General features: G+C 40.7%; 1 protein-coding gene across 1 annotated transcript in view; it reads right to left on the bottom strand.

Moving 5' to 3' along the window:
• Nucleotides 1-27,674, bottom strand: part of SCN8A (sodium channel, voltage gated, type VIII alpha subunit) — a 133,690-nt gene that overhangs the window by 91,778 nt on the left and 14,238 nt on the right. The window contains exons 3-6 of the mRNA XM_014542022.1: nt 5,711-5,829; nt 2,753-2,842; nt 1,987-2,115; nt 95-186 (exon numbers count right to left, since the gene is read on the bottom strand). Coding sequence (XP_014397508.1) covers nt 95-186; nt 1,987-2,115; nt 2,753-2,842; nt 5,711-5,829 — 430 coding nt within the window. The remainder of the gene's footprint in view (nt 1-94; nt 187-1,986; nt 2,116-2,752; nt 2,843-5,710; nt 5,830-27,674) is intronic.

The following is a 27,674-nucleotide window of genomic DNA, read 5'->3' on the forward strand; positions in this document are numbered from 1 at the left end:
ATGTGCTGACACCGGTTGAGAATGTAGTGGACAAAATGAATGGCGGGGGAAGAGAAGATGAGGCAAAGTCAGTCTTGTGTTTAGATTTTCTCACCTGGAATTACAGAGATAGTTTTCAAAGCTCGGAGAACCCTGAATGTTCTCAGCGCTGAGACATTGCCCAGGTCCACAAACTCTGTCACATATCTGCAGTAAGGGAGGTCACACACAGACACAAATGACAAACACAGACACAAACACAAACACCAAAGGAAGAAAACAAAACCACAACAAAACAAAAAGTACAATACGTCACGTCAGGGCCCTAACCCAACACCTAACACCAACCCCGGGCCATCTTACCTGGGATTACCGAAATAGTTTTCAAAGCCCTCAGTACCCTGAAAGTGCGTAGAGCTGAAACATTGCCTAGGTTTACAAACTCTGTTATATACCTGCAGAATCAAACCAAAGTTAACTTGTAATGGTACCACTGGGCGAGGGTGTGAGAATGGGGGGAAGAAAGGGTCTTATACACAAGCTATGATTTCATTTTTTTTTCCTTGAAAAAGAAAAGTTTCAACATATAAACATTTAAGGAACATTTTTTTTTAATTGAGCAAGGATAATTTAAAAGTATATTTGAAAGAACTGATACAGCCAGGAGATTCCTGGAGCTTTACTCTCTTAATCAGTATTGTGATATGCGGGTCTGAATCAGAAGGGTTACTCTCAGCCAATCACTTGAGGCCAGGAGGTAACAAAGGCTTATGTCCCATGTTTTGTGCACAATTTCTTAGGAAAAGGAGATACATTTCTGTAGCAGGAGCCCCATAAAACCAAGTATACATTAAAATAACTCCTTAGCTGACAATGGCAAAAATGCCTAAATGTTTGTATATATGACTTATCCAAAAGTTGTTTGCATATCTTTGCAGTTATGCCTAAAGATGAAGTTTCAGCCTATGACATACAAAAGCAGGGCTCAGGAAAATCCAGGTCATGAGATCAGAAAAAATATTTTACTAAATGCCCATTTTATCACCAGTCCTGTGCCAAGCGAGGACACTTAAATTTCAAATGAACACAAATGTGTTCAGTTTCATTTAATGCTGGAAAGCTAGAAATTGCCTTAATATAACAGAAAGTCAAAGTTCCAGTTTCAAATATTCGATGCATATCGTTCACTTACATTTTACAGTGGAAATACATCTTTCTATCTGCTGCTCAGACCCATACATACACTCAATCTCTTACACATCTGCATGCACACACCAGAACTCACATACAACCTAGACAACACCCTTATTCCCGCTACCAAACCATCAAGTGCATTCTCAACCTGGAAATAAAAACAGTAAAGTCTGCTATAACTCTTCTATCATCAGCTAAGTTTCCCAGGCATACATTTTCATTGTCACAACAGAAATTACTAAGAGCACTAGCATACTGATGTGGAGCTACATTGTTCTCTAGCACTAGTTTGAAGTTCTGGTCAGTATTTCTTTAGAAATCAACCAGTTTGGATATATCTTGGCTCATGTTTTGATTCTAAAATGTGCTCTGAAGTCTGTAACATCTGGCTTGCCTCATGAAATTATAAGAAATAAAATATACTCAGGAAACTGATTTTCAATTTAAGATTTGCACCTATAAAATTTCAAGTCTTCACCAAGGCACTCTAGTGATAAATGTGTAATCCGCGGTCAATATTATGAAGGGGAAGAAAATATGAGAGAGCATTATTAGGAAATCACTTCCTGCTATCTCTCCCAGCTGTAAAGCCTCTGCTTACCTTCGCCCATATAAACCTGCCGTCATTGCCTGAGCAGAGGCCCTCACAAGCAAGAATCATAAGCATAAACCCATACGGCCTTACAGAGTTATCCATTAATTCCTCATACCACTGTGCCCACAAACGCACACTTACACTATCATACAAACACCCAGGAGTACAACCACCCACAATTGCACCCAGAACACCAAAAAAGTAAGCAGAGAACTTACGCCATCATGATGACACTGAAATCTAACCAGTTCCATGGATCCCGTAAAAAGGTGAAGCCATCTATGCAGAAACCTCTTGCAATGATTTTAACTAGTGATTCAAATGTATAAATCCCTGTGAATGTGTACCTGTCAAAGAAATGGATAGCGTGAGGTCATTTCTGAACAGCCAGAAACGATACTCGAATCTTTTAAGATAATGTACTTGCCTCGGTGTGGCTTCAACCAAGAGACAAAACAAAAAGGACATAGCCAATGCAGCAAAATAGAAGCGAGGAAGAGAAAGGGACGCTTCCTGGAACACACAAATCAAGAACTTTGGAATGTTGTGCTGGGTCTTGACAGGTATCACAGATATGTACCTCTGCACTGCCATCTGTATGTGATCATTTCCAATCAGGGGAGGCAGCCCCAGAGCTAATTTTAACTTTAAACAAATCAAAATGAAGGGAAAGGTAATATTGGAGAAGAAGGTAGTATTGTCAGGAACTGAGGGTAGGAGATGGTGATGTGGCAGCAAGTCAAAGGCACCAGCCAGCACAGGAAAAGACGGGGGTGAAGGGCAGGAACTTCCAGAGCCTTTCTCTTTTTAGAGTTGACTACTGATAGTTCCCAAATCCTACATTTATGTATCTCACCCCTCTCTGTGAAATAAAAAATAGGCAATTAACTATTTTTCCCCCTGATGGATAAACTGTGGCAAGGCAAGATTCAGTGACTAAAAATGAACTAAACAAGCGGTTAAATAAATAAACGAGCTACTTACTCCACATTCTTCGACCAGTCGGGAGGGTTACTAAAAGTCATGAATACACAGTTGGTCAAAATAGTGCACATAATGATCATGCTAAATACTGTAGAGAAGAGTCAAGGGAGAATGCGCAAAACTGGAGAAGACACAAAGTCTGACCACTTTATTTTTTTCTCAGAAAACAAACACGTTGCACATGGGCTATCATGAGACCTAAACCAGTAACCTGAAAGAAGGCAAAGCACAGAAGAGGAGGAAAAGGTGAGGTGATAATGAAAACTGTGGCCACCACAGAATCCCACGGTGTGTATAAACAGCTGGCCAGAGAATCATGAATGGACACAACAGAACGTCCACGCACTTTCAAAAAGGCCATCCTTATGCCGCTCCTTTGGGATAAAACATTTTCCTCTCTTACCACTTTCATCTCAAGGATGGAATAAGTCCCTAAATACCTTTGTGCACAGTAACCAAAAATCTACCAGTCTGCCAGACTCAAGGTCATTGGGTGAGAAAATAAATTAAATTTAATCTATATTACTCAGTACTCATTTATTGTTAGTTACCTTGCATAACTCATTATTTGAAAATCTACACGTAATTAAGGGTTCACTTACCCCCGAGTCCTCCAAAGGGCTGAACAACTCTTGGGGGGCAAGGCAATAGCCAGTGTGTGCTGAATTTGTCTAATTTGGGAAACCTGCTGTGACATGTTGGGTAAGGATTTCAAGGGCATCCACACCATCACATGTCTAAGAACTAGGCAATGGGGCAAATTCACCTGGTCATTCTGGAAGTGATCAGGAATGTTTGTGGATAGCAAAGTACTTAGTTGCCATTTCAGTTTCATTCACAACCTTTCTCGGCCCTTTCTGTTCTTGTCTACTGAGAAAAATTAAACTGCTTTAGGTCAGGAGTTACTCAAACACAAACTGTCACTTTAACAAGCACAGAAGCTGCATCTCATTTGTTGCTAATTCACTCTTTCTTGCTAATGGCATTCACCGTCTTCATTCTAAAGGGTGTCCCAAAATTCACGCAAGAAGTAATTTTGATAGAAAACACAGGTTTATAATTAGAAATTGTAAATTTTTAATTGATTCCTAAAGTATACAGTATAGGGTTATGTATGGAATAGCATATCGGGTAAATGGCCTCCACAGCTTTGCTGGCACATATGCACTCTTTTGTTGAAATTTTCCATGACCGTTTTTGCATAAATGTGGCTGAATTTCCTTGATACAGCGCTCAATTTCCTCCTTCAAGACGTGGGTGGTCTTGGGTTTGTTGGCATAAACCTTAGACTTCAAAAAACCTCAAAGAAAAAAGTCCAACAGCGTTAGATCGATGATCTGGGTGGCCAATTCTGATCACCAAAACGGGAAATTACACGACCAGGAAATGACTCATGCAGTAATTATCAAAATTACTTCTTGCGTGAATTTTGGGACACCCTTAACTAGTGAGGTTTTAAAAAGAAAACATACTTTGTATAGCTGGATTTTCTTCACTACAACTGGATTTTTCCCCAGGGAATAATAACATGTTCTGGTTAGGAGAGAAAAAACACTCCCCATCTCCTGATAATAAAAAGGGAAGACGTACTAGTATTGTGATTTGTTTATTTATTTGTAAGCCTTCAGATTTCAGAACTATGTTGCTTATAAACCACATATTGCTCATATGCCTGTGTTCTTGCCTGTGAGGGCCTCTTGTTCAGGCAACGACAGCAGGTTTATATGGGAGAAGGTAAGCAGCGGCGTTATAGCTGGGAGAGAAAGTGGGAAGTGATTTCCTAACGACACTCTCTCATGTTTTCTTCCCCCTCATAACACTGACCAAGGTTTGCACATTTATCACTAGGGTGCCTCGGTGAAGATGTGACATTTCATAGGTGCAAATCTTAAACTGAAAATCAGTTTCCTGGGTATATTTTAGAACCAGGTTGCTAAATTCTTGCAAGTTAATAAAATGTGGTGAAAGCTTGGCAAACCAATTTGCCAAGTTGCAACTGCTCGTTTCCTCATCCTAATTGGAGGATACAATACGCTTTGCAGCATGGGACTAAATCCTGTCATATTAAATACCAACCATGAGAGTGTCAAGTCACTATACAAAGTTGCTGCACCCATCACGTAATTTTTTTGTCATATGAGCTCCTATATTAATAAGATGTAAAAGTCAGGCCACATGAATAAATTGGCAATTTCTGTTTCAGGGGAGTAAAAATACCAGAAAAGATTCCTATCAATCCTGCATCTAAATCTAAACCTCTGTACCAGGGCCATTTAACTTGAGAAACTATTTCAGATACTTTCTAAGCTCACTGTTCAAAAACTAAAAAATAGTCAAGGCAGACCTCTAAAGCATTCATTCAACTATTTGTAATTCAAGAAGTAGCTTTTAAAATATTCTAATATTGGACTTTAATACATTAAAAACCTGAATAATCTGCTTCAGGATGAAATTACTAAAGTCTGAGCACTTTAAAAAGTAAGATTTTAGTAAAAAGTTACTATTTAATTTGTCCTTCTAAATCAGGGGTGGGGAACCTTTCTTCTGCCAAGGGTCATTTGGATATTTATAGCACATTCACGGGCTGTACAAAATTATCAGCTTAAAAATTAGCCTGCTATATTTGAGTCAAACATTTAATTAACTCACCCCTAATGCCTCGGCAGGGTCAGGCCAGATGATTTCGAGGGCCTTATACAGCCCTCGGGCCGGACGTCCCCCACCCCATGCTCTAAATGATACCAACACCATTCCAGGGTCATCCTAAGAAAAAAAGAATTTGCTGAAGCTCACCGTTCAGAATTTGGCAGACGTTCCCTTCTAAACCTCTGATTGGTGGGACAGTCAATGACACTATTGATAAAATACTTAACATATAACTCAGTTGTCACAATTCACAAACTTGTACCAGAGACCATGCAATTGCTACCCTCACTCCACATTTGTAGAAAAGGATATGAATGTATCAAAATTTTAATAGCTATTCTTCTTATCAGGTTAAAAGGACTTAAAATATACAAGGCAGGCGTGGCACTAAATCTGAAGAGAGTTTTCCCTCTGTTTAATACTACAAAGGTCTGTGGAGAAAGAAAAAGAGAAATTATTAAAGCATTGGAATTAATCACCACACAAAACAACATTTTTTAAAGCAAGAAGTAATTCAAATGTACTTATAATTTTTACTTCCCAATTTGGTTTCTAAGGCAAGAAACCTTAAGACAATACCTCTCTTTCCCTAATCTCCACCCCCCCACCCCCAAGCTCTGCCCCAGATTATATTACAAATAGATGGCACTATTTTAGCAGTTTTACAGAACAAATGTCTCAGAAGCAAGACATCTGAACTATATACCTAAGCTGTCTATGCCAGCTCTGAACAAGATACTGAAGTTCATTAATTTAGGATTCACTGAGTGCCTACTATGTGCCAGGCAATGTCGTAGGTGCTTGGAAAATACCAGTGAACAAGGCTACCTTGGCTGGGAAGCTTATATTCCAAAGGGGAAGACAAACAATAAATAAAAAACATAACAAAAAAGTAAATTATATTGAATGTGATATGCAATGGAAAAAAGAGAAAGGTTGGGGAAAGGGAGATCAAGAATGCTGGGATAAGAAGGGTGAATGTGGAGGTGATGGTTTTAAAGGAGGTGGTCAGGGTAAGCCAACTGAGACGAAAGATTGGAGAAAAGACTTGAAGGAAGTGACCAACATTTACCTACCAAGTCTGCTCTATCTGGTTTTTAAGAGCCTCCATTATCAGCCTTGCCAAAACCACTCAACCATATTTCTCTGTATGAATCTTCCTGTCTTGCCAAACTAGTTCATGTTACAAATTCATGACTTTGGCCTTTGCTCACATTGCTCATCGTACCCATAATGCCTTTTCTCACATCACTAATTCAATTCAATTAAAATGTTCTTGAGCATCTATTTTGTGCCGACCATTGTGCTAGGATCCAGGGAGACAGTTTAAAGGAGGTGGTCAGGGTAAGCCAACTGAGAAGAGAGATTGGAGAAAAGATTTGAAGGAAGTGAGAAAAGTTCTTCATTCACCAACATTTACCTACCAAGTCTGCTCTATCTGGCTTTTAAGAGCCTCCATTATCAGCCTTGCCAAAACCACTCAACCATATTTCTCTGTATGAATCTTCCTGTCTTGCCAAACTAGTTCATGTTACAAATTCATGACTTTGGCCTTTGCTCACATTGCTCATCGTACCCATAATGCCTTTTCTCACATCACTAATTCAATTCAATTAAAATGTTCTTGAGCATCTATTTTGTGCCGACCATTGTACTAGGATCAAGGGAGACAAAATTGAATAAATTGTACTTTTAGAAAAGACATATGTGTGAACTGGTAATTATGATGCAGGGTAAATACAAAGTTCAATAACAAAAATATGCCTAATGTATGACAAGCAGCAGAAGAAAGAGATTTTACCCCCTTGGATGGGAAAAGACAAGGAGAAGAGTGAGCTGAGACATGTTCACAAAGGAAGGTAACTAACATTTGGAAGGTAAATAATATTTAAAAGGATAAGTAGAGATGAAGAGATATTAATTGGTCAGATATAGGGGGAAGGAATGACAAGGAACAGGAATAGCATAGGATGTACAAAGGCACCCTAGCATCTAACTGCGGGTTGTTTTCAGGGAATTGACAAGTAATTCAGTGTGATGGAAGATAAAATAGAGAAGGGGAGAGCCGACTGTGAAGCTGAAGAGAGATGCAGGAACCTACTGGACTATGAGTACCTAAGGAGACAGGCCAATATACCCCCCTAGCATTTCACTGTGTGAGTGAAAGAGCAAATGGTCAAATGCTAGACATTTTAGATTGTGTTTTTTATGTAAAGCAATACATGTACACATATTTTTTAAAAGAACAGAAGACTAAAAGTTCCCATCTCCCCTAGAAACTAGAAACACCAATTAGAAAGGATATATGCACCCCTATGCTCATAGCAGCACAATTCACCATAGCTAAGATTTGCAAACATCCTAAGTGCCCATCAGTAGATGAGTGGATTAAAAAACTGTGGTACATCTACACGTTCCCATCTCATTACTCAACGATAACCTTTGTTACTTGTATATCTTTTCAAAACTTTTCTTTATAAATATAAGCATCCAGATATAGCCTTAAAAAGACTTCCCTCTCTCCTTCCAATAGGATTATACTATAAATATCCTTCTGTACCTTACATTAAAAAACAAACCCCCACAAAGGAAAGTCCAGGACCAACTAGATGGCTTCACTGATAAATTCTATCAAATGTTTAAAGAAGAAAAGTAATGCCAATCCTTCATAAACTATTCCAAAAACTAGAAGAGAAGGGCACCCTTCCCAACTCATTCTATAAGGAGAGTATTACCTTGATACAAAACTGACAGAAATGACAAGAAATGAAAAATATAGATGCTAAAAGCCTCAACAAAATATCAGCAAACTGAATCCAGCAACATATATGAGGATTATATACCATGACCATGTGGAATTTACCTCAGAAATATAAAGATGTTATAACATATGAAAATCAATCAATGTAATAATGTTAATAAAATAAAGGACAATAACCACACGATCGTCTCAATAGAAGCAGAAAAAACATTTGACAAAATACAACACTCTTTCATAACAAACACACTCACCTAAAGAGAATTAGAAGGGAATTTCCTTAACTTAATAAAGGGCATCTATAAAAAATCCACAGCCAGCGTCATACTTAATAGTAAAAACCTGAAAGCTTTCTCCCTAAGATCAGGAATAAGACAAGGACGTCCACTTTCTCCACTTCTATTCAATATTATAAAACAGATGTTCTAGAGAAGGCAATTGAGCAAGTAAAACCATTTCTAGTTCAGATGAAACAATCTTGCATACAGAAAACCCTAAGGAATATGTACACACAAAACTATTAGAGCTCATAAACAAGCTCAACAAGGTCTTAAGGTACCAGATCAATATGCAAAAATCAGTTGTATTTTTATATATCATCAATAAACAACCCCCAAATTAAGAAAACTCCATTTATAATAGCATCCAAATAAATAAAATACCTAGGAATAAATTTAACAAAAAGAAGTATGATTTGACACAGAAAAACATAAAACGTAATTAAAAGGAATTAAGACCTAAGTAAATAGGAAGACATCTTTTTCTCATGGATTAGAAGACTTATTATTAAGATGACAATATTCCCCTAAATGATCTACAAATTCCATGCACTTTTTATCAAAATTTCACCTGCCATTTTGGGCAGAAATTAACAGACTGATCATAAAATTTCATATAGAAATGTAAGGGAACCGGAACAGTCAAAATAGTCTTAAAAAGTATGAACAAAGTTGAGGACTCACACTGCCTTATTTCAAAGCTTATTACAAAGCTATAGTATTCAAGACTAGTATGAACATAAGGATAGCCATATAGATCAATAGAATAGAATTGAGAGTCCAAAAATAAACCCTTATATTTACAGTCAATTGAATTTTTGACAAGAATGCCAAGACAACTCAAAGGAGAAAGAATAGTCTCTTCAACAAATGGACAACTAGGTAACCACATGCAAAAGAATGAATTTGGACCTCATACCCTATACAAAAATTAACTAAAATGGACCAACGACCTAAATAAATGTAAGAGCTAAAACTATAAAACTACTAGAAGAAAACAGAAGGTGATTAGACAAGTGTCAGAGATCTGACACCTAAAGCACAAGCAACCAAAGAAAAAAAACAGATAAATTGCACTTCATCAAACTTCAAAAAAACTATTGAATAAATGACACAATTAAGAAAGTGAAAAGACGCCCCACAGAATGGGAGAAAATATTTGCAAATTATGTATCTAATAATGGTCTAGCAGCCAGAATAAAGAACTCTTATAACTCAACAGTAAAAAAGACAAATAATCTGATTTAAAAAGGGGCAAAGGATTTGAACAGACATTTCTACAAATCAGTTAATACACAGCAAATAAACATATGAAAAAATGGTCAATATAATTAGTCATTAGGGAAATGCAAATAAAATGACAATGAAATACTATTTCACACCCACTAGGATGGTTATAATTGTTTTTTAAAATGGAAATTAACAAGTACTGTCAGGGATGTGAAGAACTTAGAGCCCTTACCAGTGGTTCTCAACCTTCTGGCCCTTTAAATACAGTTCCTCATGTTGTGACCCAACCATAAAATTTTCGTTGCTACTTCATAACTGTAATGTTGCTACTGTTATGAATCGTCATGTAAATATCTGATATGCAGGATGGTCTTAGGCAACCCCTGTGAAAGGGTCGTTCGACCGCCAAAGAGGTCGCGACCCACAGGTTGAGAACCGCTGCCTTATACACTACTGAAAGGAATGTAAACTGGTGCAGCCACTTTGGAAAACAGTTTGGCAGTTCCTTCCTCAAAAGTTAAACACAGAGCTACGTATGACTCAGCAATCCTACTCCTAGGTGTATACTCAGGAGAACTGAAAGCAGGTGTTCACGCTAAAACTTATACATAAATATTCATAAAAGCATTATTCAGAATACTTCAAAAGTGGAAATAACCCAAATGTCTGTCAACTGACAAATGGATAAACCAAATACAGTATCTATATATATAAAAGGCTAAGCGACCGTCCAACTGGCTGGTAGGTATGATGCACACTGACCACCAGGGGGCAGATGCTCAACCCAGGAGCTGCTGAGCTGCGGTGACTTGGCAGCAGCAGTTCTCCAGTGATGCACCCAGAACCAGAGAGGAGGGAGCCCAACTGAGAACCACCCTCTTGCAATCCAGGACCCCTCGGGGGATGTTGAAGAGCCAGTTTTGGCCCAATCCCCGCAGGCCAGGCCGAGGGACCCCACCTGCTGAAAGGACCCCACTCACTCCACAGAAGACCTTCGAGCCACTGCGCCACCCCAGGTGTGGCTGGCTGGGGAGGGACTGTGGGAGGTTGGCTCTAGGGCATGTCCAGCCCGTCTCGCCCAGGCCCACCCCACCAGGCACCTTCTAATTAATTTCCTTTCAATGTGCACTAATCCGTGCACTGGGGCACTAGTATATATATAATGGAATATGATTCAGTCTTTAAAAGGAATGAAGTTCTGATATATGTTATAACGTATGCTAAGTGAAATAAACCAGACACAAAAGGACAAATACTATGTGATTCCATTGATATGAGGTAGGTAGAATTGGCAAATTCATAGAGACAGAAAGTAGAAGAGAGTTTGCCAAGGGCTAGGGGGCAGGGGAAATAGAGAATTTCTGTTACGTGGGTACAGAGTTTCTGTTTGGGATAACGAAAAAGTTCTGGAAATGAACAGTGGTGATAGTTGTACAACACGGTGATATATTTGATACCAGTGAATTGTGCACTTAAAAATGGTAAATTTTTCCCGGCCAATGTGGCTCAGTTGGTCGAGCATCATCCCATGCAACAAAGGGCTGCAGGCTCAATTTCTACCCGGCAAGGTAGACTGAGGTCCTACTTTTTCTGTTTAAATCATCACCTGAGGACATGCTTAGAGAGAGGGAGGTTGCGGGAGATATATCAATGTGAGAGAGAAATGTTGATCGGTTGCCTTCCGCATGCTTCCTGGCTGGGAATCAAACTCGCAACCCAGGTATGAGCCCTGCCAGGGAATCGAACCTGCAACCTTTTGGTGCACAGGACAACGGTCAACAATTGAGCCACTCTGGCCGAGCTGAGTTCCCACTTTTTAAATGATATTTTAAATATTTCCAAGTATTCTGAGCTCTCCCTTTTCTGAACTCATTGTACTTGGAGTTTGTGTCTTTCATTACTCTTCAAGCTTTTGTTTTTTTACCTTCCTTCTACCCATGAAACTAGGTTTTAAGTTCTTACAGGGCAGGAACCAATCTCACCTTTCGTCCCACAGTTCCAATACAACACGCAACCCATGAGCTCCCAATAAACAGTTGCTGGCAGATTAAAAAAAAAACAAAACTCCTTTCCTCTCATCTTCTATTCCTTCTCAATCTGGCAGAGTCATGCCATCCTCTCCCTCACAGAAAAGCAGTGCTGGCATTGAGCCTTATACATTCTGAAAACGCTCAATGTACCATCCCGAGTGCACTGGCTATGGTGGGTCTGCTGCAGGGGAAGCGCAATCCTATAAGCAAGAGGAGAGAACAGACCTGGGGTTAGGTTAAAGTTTAACCTAAAGTTTAACCGTTAAACCAAGGGCTGTTTCTCTTGCCTCTTCCATACGTTGGCTTCCCAAAGAAACAAGGAGCCCAGGACTTTCCCGAAATCCCCTCTCGGAAGTACTTGTACTCCCCTGTGTTTCTATAGCAACTCCCTGTATGAAAATGGCAAGCTTTTAAAATAACCTCTTCATAATATTCCTGTGAAGTATGGGTACAGGAGGGATTATTATCCTCTATGCATTTTACAAAAGCGCAGGAGAGGGACACCACCTCTCAAAGGTCACGCAGCAAAAAGCAGGACATTATGCCAAGTTTAAAGCCTCTACAGCTTCTACCGTGCCAGACTGAGAGGCAATTTAGTGGCAATATTGGCAGAGAATAAAGCTGGTGAGGGGGATGGATTCTCTGGTGAATGAGAAATTTGAACCCCTGGGGTCCACTACATAAAAGCCTAAGCAACAATGAAAGCACTGGCCCGTGTCCCAGGATCAAAAAGCCATCAGACCTTTGCAAAATCACCAACCGGCCTTAGGAGACAGGCAACAAGATTTAAAAGGTAATCTACTGTGCATTTTCTATTTCTCTTGTCTTTTAGTGTGGTCGTGATGGAAAGACAGGCCTAGAGGTACCAATGAGGGTATTTCCTATCACAGAATCAGGGCCTGCACAGTGCTTGGCATAGAGCAGGTGCCCAATAAGTGCTGATTGGTTAATGAACAAATGCTGGATGTCTAAGGTGAGGAAAGAGAAGGAGAAGAAAAAGAAAAGGAAGACATTAGGAAATTAACATTGTTAGACCTTGGTTGAAGAAAAAAAAAAAAAAACCAAGTAGGAGGTAGCAAGGATTCTGAATCAGTACAGTGTTGAGTTGGTAAGAAGGGGGCCGATGATCCTGAGGGAAACTAGGTTATGTTTAGTGAATTAAAAAAACTAGGGTTTTGTAAATATAAAGGCTTTATTAAGGACATTTTATGTGGAAAGTAGAGACTTCATAATTAATTTAGGTACTGAATATTGCACATAGAATAAAAATAGTTTATCATCATTCCTTTCCAATTATTTACATCTAGTATCTCTGTCAAGTATAAAAACAGATCTCTTTCTATTCAGACAAATAGACATCTAGTACATACTACACCTCCTGAAAAAAGGTAAATCCTCTATACTTAAAGTAGCAAGTTGCATCACAATAAAACATATGTCCTTGTTAAAAGAATTAGATTTGCATATACTTACTTATATGTAATTTTTCATAACTGAATCTTTTGCATAAAGCAAGATGGTATTTGAACCAACACAAATACTTAAAGCTTAGGAATCTCCCTTTTTAAAAAAAAAATATATTTTATTGATTTTTTACAGAGAGGAAGGGAGAGGGATAGAGAGCCAGAAACATTGATGAGAGAGAAACATCGATCAGCTGCCTCCTGCACACCCCTCACTGGGGATGTGCCCGCAACCAAGGTACATGCCCTTGACTAGAATCAAACCTGGGGCCCTTCAGTCCGCAGGCCAATGCTCTATCCACTGAGCCAAACTGGTCAGGGCATGAATCTCCCTTTTTAATGCTGGTGCTTACTGTGCTTGTATGAGAGATAGAATAGTATAAATCAGGGATCAGCAAACTTCTTTTGTAAAGGGCCAGATAGTAAATATTATAGGCTCTGTAGGCCATATAGTCTCTGTTACAACAACTCAACCTTGCCACTGTAGTGCAAAAGTAACCACAGACAACATGTAAACAAATAAGAGTGGCTGTGTTCCAGTAAAACAAGAAATGGACAAGAAAATTTTAATTTCATATATTTTTCACGGATCAGAAAATATTATTCTTTTGAATTTTCCCCAACCATTTAAAAATGCAACCCCTTCCCCCCCTAGCTGGTTTGGCTTAGTGGATAGAGCTTCAGCCTGCAGATTGAAGGGTCCCAGGTTCAATTCTGGTCAAGGGCACATGCCCAGGTTGCAGGCTCGATCCCCAGTGTGGGGCATGCAGGAGGCAGCCAATCAATGATTCTCTCATCATTGATGTTTCTATCTCTCTCTCCCTCTCCTTTCCTCTCTGAAACCAATAAAAATATATTTTAAAAATAAAATAAAAATAAAAAATAAAAATGCAAAAACCTTCTTAGCTCATGGGCCATACAAAAATAAATGGCAGCGCTGATCTGGCCCATGGGTCAGAGTTGGCTGATCCTTGGTATACACTAATACTAGTTCCTGACCTAGGTCAGACTAGCTGCATTAAGAACGATCTGAGTAGCCTTTTTTTTTTTTAAAAAAAATGCAGATTCACGCCCTTGCCACGGTGGCTCAGTTGGTTGGAACGTCATCCCATGCACCAGAAGGTCAGGGCACATACCTAGGTTGTGGGTTCAATTCATGGTCCAGATGGGTACGGGAGGCAACTGATCGATGTATCTCTCTCACATCAATGTTTCTCTCTCTCGCCCTTCCTAAAATCAATTTTTCAAAAATGCAGATTCACATGTCCCACTCCAGAGGTTCTGATTAAATCAGCTGCAGAGAAATCTGTGCTCACCAGGATCTGGGAACCACCAGCTCATCTCTCAGGTCACGTTGTCCTGAAACACTTGGGCTCCCCTTCACCTGCCTCTACTAGCTGTGCGGCCTGGGTGAGCCACTGCCTCTCTCTGGGTCTCATTTTCCGCACTGATAAAATGAGAGAGAGGGCTGCCTGCTGGGTGTGCCCAGGTCTTTTCCAGCTCTGACATCTATGATTTAGAAGATACATAGAAGCATCCCAGATTAAGTGCAACAAAGCAGCAAGCCACACTTTTGAGGAGAAAGCCTGTTATTACTTATTCTTTCACATCACATCACGGTAGAACTCTCCTGAATTGGTTATTTTGCTCCCTGCCAAGTCCAGGGTCAACAGTGTCCAATACTATCCTGACAACTATACTTACTGTGGGCAGGGGCAGCATGGAACAGGCCCATGGCAGACTGTGCCCTAAGCTGCGTCTTCCTGACCTATTTCCCGTATTTTTATCTCAGCATAACTGAACATGGTAGAGAGAATGAATAGGGATGATTGGTGATGGGCTGACTTTTAAAAATAAAACATGAAAGAATTTTTAAGCCATATACATAGGTGATTAAATCTCCATAATCATCGTTAAACTGCTGGTGAGGATCCAGAAAAGGAGGTTCGTCCCTTTCAACACTGCTCCAACACCAGACCCTTTCCGGCCCAGGAGGAGCTGGGAAGGGCAGCAAGCTTTGGATTCTTACAGAATACTTCTTAAGCAATAATCACTTGGTGCCCATAAAGTCCAACAATAGTTTACCTAATCTGTCTTAAATTAGATCTTTGTGAAGTAAATGAGTTAAAGGGGAAACTGAAATTGGATTGTGGTTTGCTGCCCAAGGGGAAATATCAGTTTATCACAACAGCCACTGAATGTGTTTGAGCACACGGCCCATTAAGAGCAGTGGAACAGCTCTTAACGAGTTATGGCCTAGAGTATTAATAAATGTGTCACGCTGGCATAAAATGAGCCTTTTGAAAAGCACAGGCTTTTCATTTCTAATTAGCAATATGGGCCTCGGAGCACACGACAGAGGAGCGCTGCTGTGGATAACTCAGGCTAAAATGTATTCTCTTTGGGGTCCACATAAGGGGAGGAACATTGCACAAGTTATAAGCACACTGTGCCAGTTACAAGCACATTCACATCAACGACAAATCCCAGCATACTGCAAATGCAATACAATGACATAGAAAGTTACCAGCGTATTGCAGTGCAGCCGACTTATTAGCATCTCCCCACACTCACCCAGGATGGGATTAATTTTTTTAACCATACAAAACGTATACATTAAAATAATAAGGGGTACGTAAATATGAAAAGACCTTATAGAGAAGGGTATTCAATGTAGGAGTGGAATATACCACAGAACAGGAAGCTTCTTAGAGAAATGTTTATTATCCAGTCCCGGGGTTCGCTGTGGCTCTCCACTCAAACAAGTTCTCCCTCTCCGGAGAGGTTGTCATCTCAGTTAGGGCAAAGATAACCTAGAGGTCTCTAATGACCGTCCGGCTATAATGCAGACCTAGAGGCTGAGAGATGTCGCTCATCTCCCAGAGGGCAGCTGGGAACCAATATCTTTTGAATTTATCTTACTATAACTGTCACTGATTGACACAGACTTACGACTGTCTCCCAGAGTTTGCAACCTACATCTTAACTGTTTAACCTCTAGAACTGCCTAACCCTCTAATTTTTAACTGACTTCTCTAGCCTTAAATCCTTGCCTGCCTAAACCTAATATATATACCTTATGCTCCTAGACCTATGTACCTCTTCTGAACCAGGCAACTGGCCAGTTTGACTTAACAATAGTTGTTAGCTCTTTCCTGCCTAAATATAAATTCTCAATTCTGGTACTTTTTGCCAGGGGAACATCCTTGCTGCCTATTGGTTTGAGTGTGCATGCACAGAGCAGTCCTCTTCTACCCAATAATGACATAAATGCAGCTGATCTGAAGGGCAGCTACAGCAGGGAGAACAGCAGTAGCCGGTTGTCCACTAATCAGCAGAGATGTGGCATTCACTTCTGAGAACCTATCTATACAGCCAACACAGCAGGAGACAGATAAACGTCCTTTCCGATTTCCCGTTTTAATGAAGGATAATATAATCCCGAATCCGAACAGACTCTACTGCAGACTGGGGAGCTGCTCAGGAATAAATGACCTGTACTGTCAAAATGACCGCACCACGCTGAAAAGAGCCCGATACCTTTCTTAATGCTGATCTGCTCAGTGGGTCCCTCAAGAAAATTCACAGTGAGTGTCCCAGGATGTCCCAGGCATGGCTCCAACAAAGGCACAACTGGCCTAAATTTCCAGAGTACCTGTGTTCTGGTACTCAGCTGGCCTTAGAAATACTGAACTGAAGCCGGACATGTGGACACAGGCAAATCCCCCACCCCTCTTTATACTTGTACTTTTGTTTGAACTATATGAAAATTTAGAGTCCTCATCTTCCACGTCTCTATTCCACTATACTGAGGATTTGAGCAAGAGAGATCGCTAAATCCTATATTTGTGTTTTAATCCTTTCAGTCTATTTGGAGAAATAATAACATTTACTCTGTGGCACACACCCTACTCATATTTAATATTTACTCTGTGGCAGACACCTTACTCAGATGTGTTATGCAACAACTATCTCACCACAACTACTCCGTGAGGTAAGCACTATTTTATAGGTGATGATACTGAGGCAGGAAGGTTAAGTAACTTGCCTAAGACTACAAAGTTTTTAAGTGGCGAAACTTAGAACTGCTCTAAGATAATGTAACTCCAGAGCCTATGCTTTTAATGATCAGACCACACTGCAGTTTTAAAAAGCTTCAAGAGTACTTAGCAAATGTAGCCCCTCACTTTATAAGAAACCAAGTACAGAATGCTCTGCCCAAGCCAAGGGCACAGAGCTGGGGAGCAGGAGTAGGAGAGTCACTGGGTCCAGGCGACCTGGCGTCTAGCCCTGAACTCTTCACCACACCAGGTCCTGTGATCCCATCCGCAGGTCAATCAAGGAGCCTCTTCTACTTAATTCCTCTAACTCTGCATATGCCTCAGAGATCACACAGCTCTTTACGGTCTTTCCCTCCGATTTAAGCCTGATGAAGATAATGCTATGTCACATCTGTCTGCAGCTTTACAGTTTTCCAGGTGCTTCTGCATACAGTTTCTGGTTTGGTTTGACCTTGTAACCCCGTGCCCTCCAACCCACATTTGGAGCAGCTGACACCCTTCCTGCCCACATCCTGCTCAAGGAAGCCATACCTGGCAGGACAGCAGCACCGTGCACCTGCCGCAGCGCTGAGCCGGCACGATGCTGCTCCCCAGGCAGGGCACCTCTGAACCTCCTACTCTTCCTCGCTGTCCTTCCATATGTGTTTGCTTTTGAACTTCCTCCCGTTCACCCTCTCAGGGTGCACAGACTGCAGCTGCTCTAGGGCAGAGCAAAATACAGGTTTATTATCTAAGCGTATCGAGCCATCTAAGCGTATTGAGCCCTCGATTCACTGTATTCATATTCTAGAATCTGTTCTCATTCTCCTCTCTTGGTCAAAGGAGCAGAGCAGAGTGGTTTAGAGGCTTTGAGGCCACAAGCCCTGGATTCAAGACCCAGCTTTGTTACTTATTAGCTATTATGATTTCAGGCAACTTATGTTGCTACAGTTCGGATATCTCATTGATAAAATAGGGAGAATGACTGGAAGTGTCTACTTTAACAGGATGTTATGAGGAGTAAATGAAATCCACAGAAAGTCCTTAATACAGTGCCTAGCACAGACTCAGCATTCAATAAATGCTGTGATTCTGATGGTGCCACTGTCATCACAGACGACTGCCGCCCCTCCACTCCTCCTGACCTTGGGCTCCAAACGCAGGGTGCCCTTTAGGACAGTCTGAGGGCTAACAGTCACACTGCGTAGTATTCACACGCTTCACATAAGCCAGCAGAACACTTGAGCATAGGCTAGACCCGTGGTCGGCAAACTGTGGCTCGCGAGCCACATGCGGCTCTTTGGCCCCTTGAGTGTGGCTCTTCCTAAGCCTTAGGAGTACCCTAATTAAGTTAATAACAGTGTACCTACCTATATAGTTTAAGTTAAAAAAATTTGGCTCTCAAGAGAAATTTCAATCGTTGTACTGTTGATATTTGGCTCTGTTGGCTAATGAGTTTGCTGACCACTGGACTAGACCAAGACTCCAGAGTCACTGGGACATACCTGTATAGCTGCACTGGCTCAAAATGGGCCCCAAAGGTTATTTCAGACCCGAGAACTATGAAGTGGGAGAAAATGAAATCTGCTTAGTGTGCACAAAGTGGGATCCAACCTGCCTCTCCAGCGTGATCTTCTGTCTTAACCAAACTATACCCCATGCTCCAGTCACAACTGAATTCACTATTTGAATGATTTGACTTTTCGAGCTTTTCTGCCTTTGCATGTACTGTTGTTTAGACCTGAACTACTCTTCGTTCTCTTCTCCAACAAGTGAATTTTTTTTAAACCAGACTTTAATACTTTAAGGTCCAGCTCAAATGTCACCTCTGCTCTAAAGATGGCCCCGTTCAGCTCTCTCCAACAGAACTATCCTTCCTTACTGTGTGTCCCCACAACATTTTGTACTTACTTCTTTTAGATCAGTTTACATAGTATCGTCATTTTTTTGTTTACATATCAGTATCTCTCACTGAACCCTGAGATTCGTAAAGACAATGGTATATCTTCTAACTACTGTGACCTTCTCAGCTTAGCAAGCAGAGTATGTAATATGATGCCCATCTGGCCCAAGGTAGACAGTTCAGATATGTTTGTGGAATGTATGAATGAATTTCTGGACATGAGAAAATTATATAGCTAAAACCAACTTACTTATAAGTACATGCAACTTTCTGCTATGTATATAATTAAAACTATGTTATCACCTTTTCTATCCTTTATCAAATTATCAAATGAATGTAAAAATACTCAACTCTTTCCATAATAAAAACTCATTAATTTTAGTTAAAAAAGTCTTCTAGTCTTTTCTATGTCTTTGATAACACGCTAAAGATAATGATATGAAACAAATAAACTAAAACAAAACAAAACACCATGCTAACTCATATTGAGGCTGTGCAAAATGATGAAAATTATCTAAAAATGACAGAACACAAAAAATAATTCTGCAATATACTCTAATAAAAACAACATGGTATGTACAAAGCGCCTGAGTATTAAATGCACACATCCCTGAAACTGAAACCTGCTCTACCACACATTAGTTGAGGGAATTTGAACAAGTAAATGACCATTTCTGAGCCATAATTTTTTTCTTGTAAAAATGTGCAACATTCTACTGAGAGCTCCCTAATATTAGTGATCCTCAAGGACTGCAGAAAGTTGGGGTGTCAATGATATCTAGAATTTCGGTGGTATCAACTAAAATAGCAGATGAAAGAAGATAAGTGGGTTTGGGGAGAGAAAACGAGTCACTTTTGAACACAGTGAGTTACCTGCGGGAAATCCAGTTAGAGATGCCTGGCAATGTGTTGAATATTTAAGGAGTGTTCTAGGCTAAAGATACAGATTCAAGAGTATTGAGAGAATGGATGAGGTCACCCAGAGAGAGAGAGTGTGCCAAATGAGAGGAACATAGGCCAAGGAATGAACCCCAGGGAACATTAACATTTAAGAGAAAGGTGGAGAAAATGAAAGAGAAAGAGAAGGAATAGTCCAAGATATAAGGAGAATTAGGCCAAGGAAGCAAAGAGCTGCAGGAATCATAGAGTAATAAATGCTCTCAAATACAGAGGTTCAGTGAGATACTAATAAGAACTGAAAAAATGTCTGTTACATTTGGCAACTTGAAATCATAGAGGATCTTATCATGGGAATGTCAGTAGAGAGGTGAGGTTGCAGAGCCAGGCTGCAAGGATGGAGGGCTGGGAGGGAGATGGGCAGGTGGGGATGGTGAATAAAGGCTGCTCTTTAAAAGTTTCAATGGCATGAAAAGAGAGATTAGGTTAGTTAGGGATCTGAGGTCAAGAGAGGGTTCATTAGGATGGGAGAGATGTTGAGTATGTTTACAAGCTGAGGGGAAGGAACAAATATGAGAGGGAAAGATTGAAAGTGCAGAAAAGAGAGGGGACAACTGAGAGAGTGAAGTTCTAGAGATTGAGGTCAAAGGCACAGGGATTGATCTTGAGGGTAGATGGGATACCTCATTCTCTGAAACTGAAGGAATCTCTTATTCAAACTTAATTCAATAGACCATACTTTGTTACTTCAACCAAGTGTCTGGAAGAGGAGTGCTTCTTCAGAGCTTGTATCAAAAATTCTGCTAGAATCAGAGTTGGCAAAAACTGTCATATAATGGGGCAATCCTAATGTTACATGTGTCAAACAGGATTACATATAAAGAATTTTAAAACTAATGTGAATTTGGAAACTGATAGATCCTCCCTTCCCCCAACTGGTGGGCTGGGTATGACGTGACCTGCAGCCCAGAAATACCTGAGTGACTAACCAGGTACCTTATATGGACTATACATTGGACCACCAATCCACACCTGCCAAATACCCTAAGCCCTTGTCCTATATGGACAATGCAGTAAGCCACCAATCAGTGTGCGCCGAGTACACTAAGGCCCCCACCCCTTCCCATTCCGCCCCTCAAAAGGCGTGCCCACCCCTGCACGTGTTGCTGTTCTCCCCTTTCGAGACAGCCCGGCAGGTGCTTCTCCTCTAATAAAGCCTGTAGTCCTGGTTTTAGGCCTCCGTCTGATCTTTCAGAAACAATTAATAAGATAAGCATTCCTTTGTACAATGACAATAGAGTCTTACTCTCCTCGACTAAAAAAGAACTTTAAAATATGGTTGATTTAAAATATTATCAGAACATTTCTCTTAGCAATATTTTTTTCTAAGATATCTTGTGGGAAGCTGCCTATTGTCTTCACTAGCAGAGAGGTGTGGACAAGAAACCTGGAAGGCTGGTGATCCTTGAAGCCCTTGCAAAGGTCAGGGCTGTGCACCCACTGTTAGTCCAGACAATGGTAGCTGAAGCAACTTCCCCATTTATTATTATGTAAATCCTTGCTGATAGGCTAGTCTGCCTGTTACTGGAAATTGCCTGCCTAAGGGCTATGGGTGTATCCCAAACCAATAAAAGGTTGGCGAGGCCTGAGCACCAGTGGAAGTCCTTCCCCTTGAGTTGGACTTGCCCGCTTAGCCCCCCAGTATTTCCAAATTATCTCTTGTCTCTTCTTTTTCATTTGTGTGTGGCTCCTCTTCCAGATCCTAAACCCTGAACCACGTGGGACGTGGGGGGAACAAACATTACACAATATCTATTCAGACAAGGGAAACAAAAGAAAAAAATAAACAAGTGGGACTACATCAAACTAAAAAGTTTTTGCATAGCAAAGGAAACCATCAACAAAATGAAAAGACAACCTACTGAATGGAAGAAGATAGTCACCAATGATATATCTCATAAGGGATAATATCCAAATTTATAAAGAACTCATAAAACTCAACACAAAAAAACAAACAATCCAATTAAAAAGTGGGCAGAGGACTTGAACATACACTTCTCCAAAGAAGAGACATACAGAAGGCCAATAGCCACATGAAAAGATGCTCAAAGTCACGAATCATCAGAGAAATGCAAATTGAAACCACATGAGATAACACCTCACACCTGTCAGAATGGCTAGCCTAAAGTTGTAATATGCAAATGGTTGTTATGTAACAACCCACCTGGTAACAACCAGATCACGGATCAGCAGGAGGGTGGGGCAGCGAGGTACAAGCTGGCAGTGGAGAGCTACAGGAGGGGGCAGGGCAGCAAGCTATGAGGGGGGCACAGGGCAGAGGGGGCCCGGGGGAGCTACAGGAGGGCAGCAGCAAGCTACTGGTGCATGGATTCGTGCACAGGGCTACTAGTCATTAATAAATCAACAAACAACAAGCGTTGGCAAGAATGTGGAGAAAAGGTAACCTTCATGCATTTTTGGTGGGAATGCAGATTGGACCAGCCACTATGGAAAACAGTAGGGAGGTTCCTCAAAAAATTAAAAACGGAATGACGTTAACAACTCAGCAATCCCCTTCTGGGTATATATCTGAGAAACCCAAAACACTGATTTGGAAGAATATATGTACTCCTGTCTTCATTGCAGCATTATTTACAATAGCCAAGATATAAAAGCAACCCAAGTGATGAGTGGATAAAAAAGCTGTGGTACATATATACAATGGAATATCAGTAGGCCATAAAGAAGAGTGAAATCTTACCATTTGTGGCAGCATGGATGGACCTAGAGAATATTATGCTAAGTGAAATAAGTCAGATAGAAACAAATACCATATGATTCCACTTATACCTGGAATCTAAAGAACAAAACAAACAAAATAAAAAGACTCATAGATACAGAGAAAAGACTCGATGGCTGCCAGAGGGGAGGAGGGTTGCAGGACTGGGTGAAAAAGGTGAGGGGATTAAGAATTACAAATTGGTAGTTACAAAATAGTCACAGCATAAGGAATACAGGCAATAATGTCATAATAACTGTGTATGGTACCAGGTGGGTACTGGAAATATTGGAGGGAACACTTTGGAAAGTTCCAACCACTATGCTATACACATGAAAACTAGTCTATAATAATAAAAGCATAATATGCTAATTAAATAGGACATCCTTCCTGATGACCTTTCGGATGAAGCTGGGGCTGTGAGGGCCGAGGCAGAGGCAGCCGCCGCTGCAGCGGGGGGCCAAGCCCCTTGCACGAATTTCATGCATCGGGCCTCTAGTACAAAATAATACTGAATGTAAACTGTAATTAAAAAATAAAATTTAAATTAAAAAGTATTGTCAGAAGATGATCAATATCATTGTCGTCTTTAAACATCCTCCAACATTTAAATGATTATTATTAAATAACCCATTGAATAGGTCAGTTCTCAGAGTAAGGTTCCATAACTCACACCCTGCAGAAGCCATCATAAACTAATTCCTAAAATTACCAATTAGTGGAATGTTAGGACTGAGGTGATTAGCTAATAACACACATCCTAGAATTCAAGCAACAGTTGTCTCATACTAGTAGCTCAGAACTTTGGAATCACAACTTAGTACTTATACAAAGACAAGAAGCCCAGAAGTTCTTTTCTGGAGAAAATTATAGGTTTATCTGCAGGAACCCCTATAGCTCACACTGATGCAGAAATGTATTGAACTAAAAATCCAAGATGGGCAAACTCTCAACAGAGTGACAATACTGGTTTTTAAACAACTCAGAATATCTGCATTATAGGTTCCTTTTAAAGCTTATAATTTAGTACCAGCTTAAAGTCTAATTAAGACACTAATGTCTGAGTAATCGTGTAGCCTTTGGTTATTCTGGATTCTCCAAGTTTAGTCTCTGTACCAAGTCAGAGCACCACAAACTAAAGTACCTGGGCCGTATTATCATCACCAATGCACTTATCATTATTCATAATGATGTTATTTCTTCACTTGTCTCCCAACAAAACTGAGTTCCAAGAGAGTATAGGACTTGTCTGGAACAGAGGCTGGGCATACAGAAAATGCTCAATAACAATTTATCAAATGAATGACTGAATGCTCAACTCTCCTTTATCCTCCACAATAACAAAATACTTGACTATCCATTCCCCTAACTTTCCACTTCCATCACTTTAGTTCAGACCCTCATTACTCCATGTTTGGTCTCTCTGCCCCAGTTCTCTTTCCGTCTGGTCCATCCTGCATACCCCTGCCACGCCCACCTCCCTAAAACACAGCTTTGTTCACATGTCCTTACTCCCATTCAAAAACCTTCAGTAGCTCCCGACTGCTTATCAAGTAGACACCAAACTTCTTAGTCTAACACTGTAAGTCCTCTGTGATTTGGCTCCAGCTCTCCCTTCCCAGCGTTGTCTCCCATTGCTCCTCAGTCATTTCCCCACATTCCAATCAAATCATACGACTCAGCTTTTCCTTAATTGTCCTATGTCCTGTCTCTGAGCCTTTGTTCATACTGTTCTTTGTGCTGGAGTGTTGCAGTCTACCCCTCTTTCCTAAAATCCAAGGTGTAATTCAAATAGCACTCTTACTATGAAGTAAGTAAGGCCCGTTCTGGGGGCCCTCTGTCAAAAGTGGTATCACATTATACACTCCCATGTTATAAGCTAATTAATGGTAAAGAATTGACTTTATTAATCTCCCCCCCATAACAACCCAATGCCCCCAATGCCTCACATATAGGAAGTACTCAAGAAGTATTTGTTAAATAAATGGGTCATATTTTATTATGAGGCAACCCAAGCCACTATATATTCCATGCCAGCTTCTCTCATTTCCTTTATAGTCAGTTATTATAGCTCATACAGCCAAGAAAAAAACAAAATACTTAATACAGGTAGACACAACAGGACAACTTGTTTAATACACACGTGATACCAATAAATCAGGTATCAATTCAAGCACTAGATAGAGGCTGTTACCTAATGCCCTCTTATAAAGTCTCTTCGAGTTCTAAGGTTCTACAAGAGGCATGTTAAGACTGCTAACACTTAACAATAGTTATCTAGCCCTCTGAAAAATACCCCCAAAACATCAGGAAACCTATTTCCTGATCCACTTCCTGAGACCCTAAAGGAAACTAATTCTTTGAGAAATGAAAATATATATTGGTAATTGTCTTTTTTCCTCCTAGAGTTCATTTTTGCAGATGGAAAATTTTTTCATTCTAATGTTACCTTTTTTATTCAAAGCATTTAGAAAAGCACAGTGTTTACATATGCATTGTTTCATAAGATTAATTAATTCACTCAACAAATAATGACTGAGCACTTACTATAGGGCAGATACTGCTCTGGCTGAAGAAAATATAAGAGGATGAATAGTTAATAAATAAATTAAATAATTATACACCAATGGAGAAAAATGAAGCAGTGTTCGGGCAATAGGCTGTTTCATCTTATTTTTTTAAAATATATTTTTACTAGAGGCCCAGTGCATTGATTCATGCACTGGTGGGGTCCCTCAGCCTGGCCTGTGCCCTCTCACAATCCAGGACCCCTTGGGGGATGTCAGACTGCCGGTTTCAGCCCGATCTCTGGCCTGTGGGGGTCAAGCTGAAACCAGCAGTCCAATACACCCCGAGGAATGTAGTGCATGAAGCGCAGGTGGCCAGGGAGGAGCCCGAGCCCAGGCCTGGCACCACACCGCTCCCGCTCATCCTGGCCCCTCTGCACCTGTGGACACCATTCCACTCAGCAGCACTGCCATGGAGGTGGGAGAGGCTGCGCCACTGCAGCTGCGCTTACCAGCCGTGAGCCTGGTGTCTGGCATCTGTCGGTCAGTTGAGCAGCACTCCCCGTGGGAGCACACTGACCACCAAGGGGCAGCTCCTGCGTTGAGCATCTGCCCCCAATGGTCAGTGCGCATCATAGCAACTGGTCGTTCAGTCAACCAGTTGCTTAGGCTTTTATATATATAGACTGATTTCAGAGAGGAAGGGAGAGAGATGGAAACAATCAATGATGAGAGAGAATCATTGATTGGCTGCCTCCTACATGCCCCCCACTGGGGATTGAGCCCTCAACCCAGGCATGTGCCCTTGACTGGAATCAAACCTGGGACCCTTCAGACTGCAGTCTGATGCTCTATCCACCAGCTAGGGCTAGGCTGTTTCATTTTAAATAGGGTAGTCAAGAAATGATCTTCACAACACCCTATACCAGTAAGTGAGATATTAGCTAGTACCACAATCTTTATTTTCTAGGTTTGGGAACCTGAGACTCTGAGTAGTTAAGTGACAAGCCCAAGATCACCTACAATTAGATCCACATCTAATGGGATCAGAAGCAAGGTTTCACAACTTTTGGTCTAATTTGCTAAGGCTATACTAGAGGACTCTGACTTAGGAATGTTTAATTAAATTCCTTTCCCTAGATAATGCTACTTGGAGGGTGGAAAAGAACCCCAAACATGAACATCACTAATCCATCACCCTGAGAATGACCTACCTTCCATCAGCTCACAAATATTTGCCTCAATTTGATTTGGTGAGTAAAATAAGGAAAACACTATTTTATTTTCTTATATTGTTGCAAAAAATTTAACAAAATAAAACAAAATTTTAATATATGTCGTTTTTATTTAAAACAGAAAGCAGCATCTGGGTTTATCGTGTAAAAGTAGACAAGGCAACGCCTCATTAGCAAGACTTCAGATCACACCTAGTGAACGTAAACTCTCCTTTAACAGCCTGTCCCTGCTCAGCCTGTTAAAAGCGTGTGAAGAAAAGATTCCGCAAGGATTTTCTGCCAGAAGCTCATGGGACACACACACTCTCTCTCTATCTCTATCTCTATCTCTCCCCCCATCACTAGAGTTCTTCATGTGGGAAGCTGATGACTCTAATATTAGTGATGTAAGGAGAACAATGTGAGGAACAAGGTGCCCTGCCACACCTAACCTGAGTTAAACCTAAAACCCTACCAAAGACAGGGCTGAAGATCTTAATGTAGTATAGAAATTCAGAAGGAAGAGAAGTCAGTTCCAGTGTAGGAGAATCAAGTTAGGCTGTAAGAAAAAGAGGCCTCAGGTCTGGACCTAGACGAATGGGTCCTGTTAAAAGGTAAAATTAGCCTGGCCCATGTGGCTCCGTGGTTGAGTGTCAGCCCATGAACCAGGAGGTCACGGTTCAATTCCGGTCAGGGTTTCTGGCTTGATCCCCAATAGGGGGCATGCAGGAGGCAGCCGATCAACGTTTCTCTTTCATCGGTGTTTCTTTATCTCTATCCCTCTCCCTTTCTCTTTCTAAAATCAATAAAAATACACTTTAATTTAAAAAAAGGTGAAGTAAAAGTACAGAGTACTTTCCAAGAGGAGGAAAGAGAAGCTAGAAAACAGGGGACACTAAGGAAACCACTTGGTAGTTTGCTGCTGCTAAAACACATGATAGGCATAAATGTGAAACACAGTTAGAAAGATAGAGACAGGTCCAACTACATCCTGCATATATTATAGATAAAAAAATTGAAGGCCAGAGAATTTGAGTGATTTGACTAAGGGCGAACAAGAGGCAAAGGTAGAACTGAAACGAAGGTTTTTATTTTCCTAGTTAGGTGTTCTTTTCACTAAATCATCCTGCTGGTAGGCTAGGCAGTGGTCGGCAAACTGCCGCTCGCGAGCCACATG

Source organism: Myotis brandtii, unplaced genomic scaffold (assembly GCF_000412655.1).
Source record: "Myotis brandtii unplaced genomic scaffold, ASM41265v1 scaffold29, whole genome shotgun sequence".
NCBI lineage: Eukaryota > Metazoa > Chordata > Mammalia > Chiroptera > Vespertilionidae > Myotis > Myotis brandtii.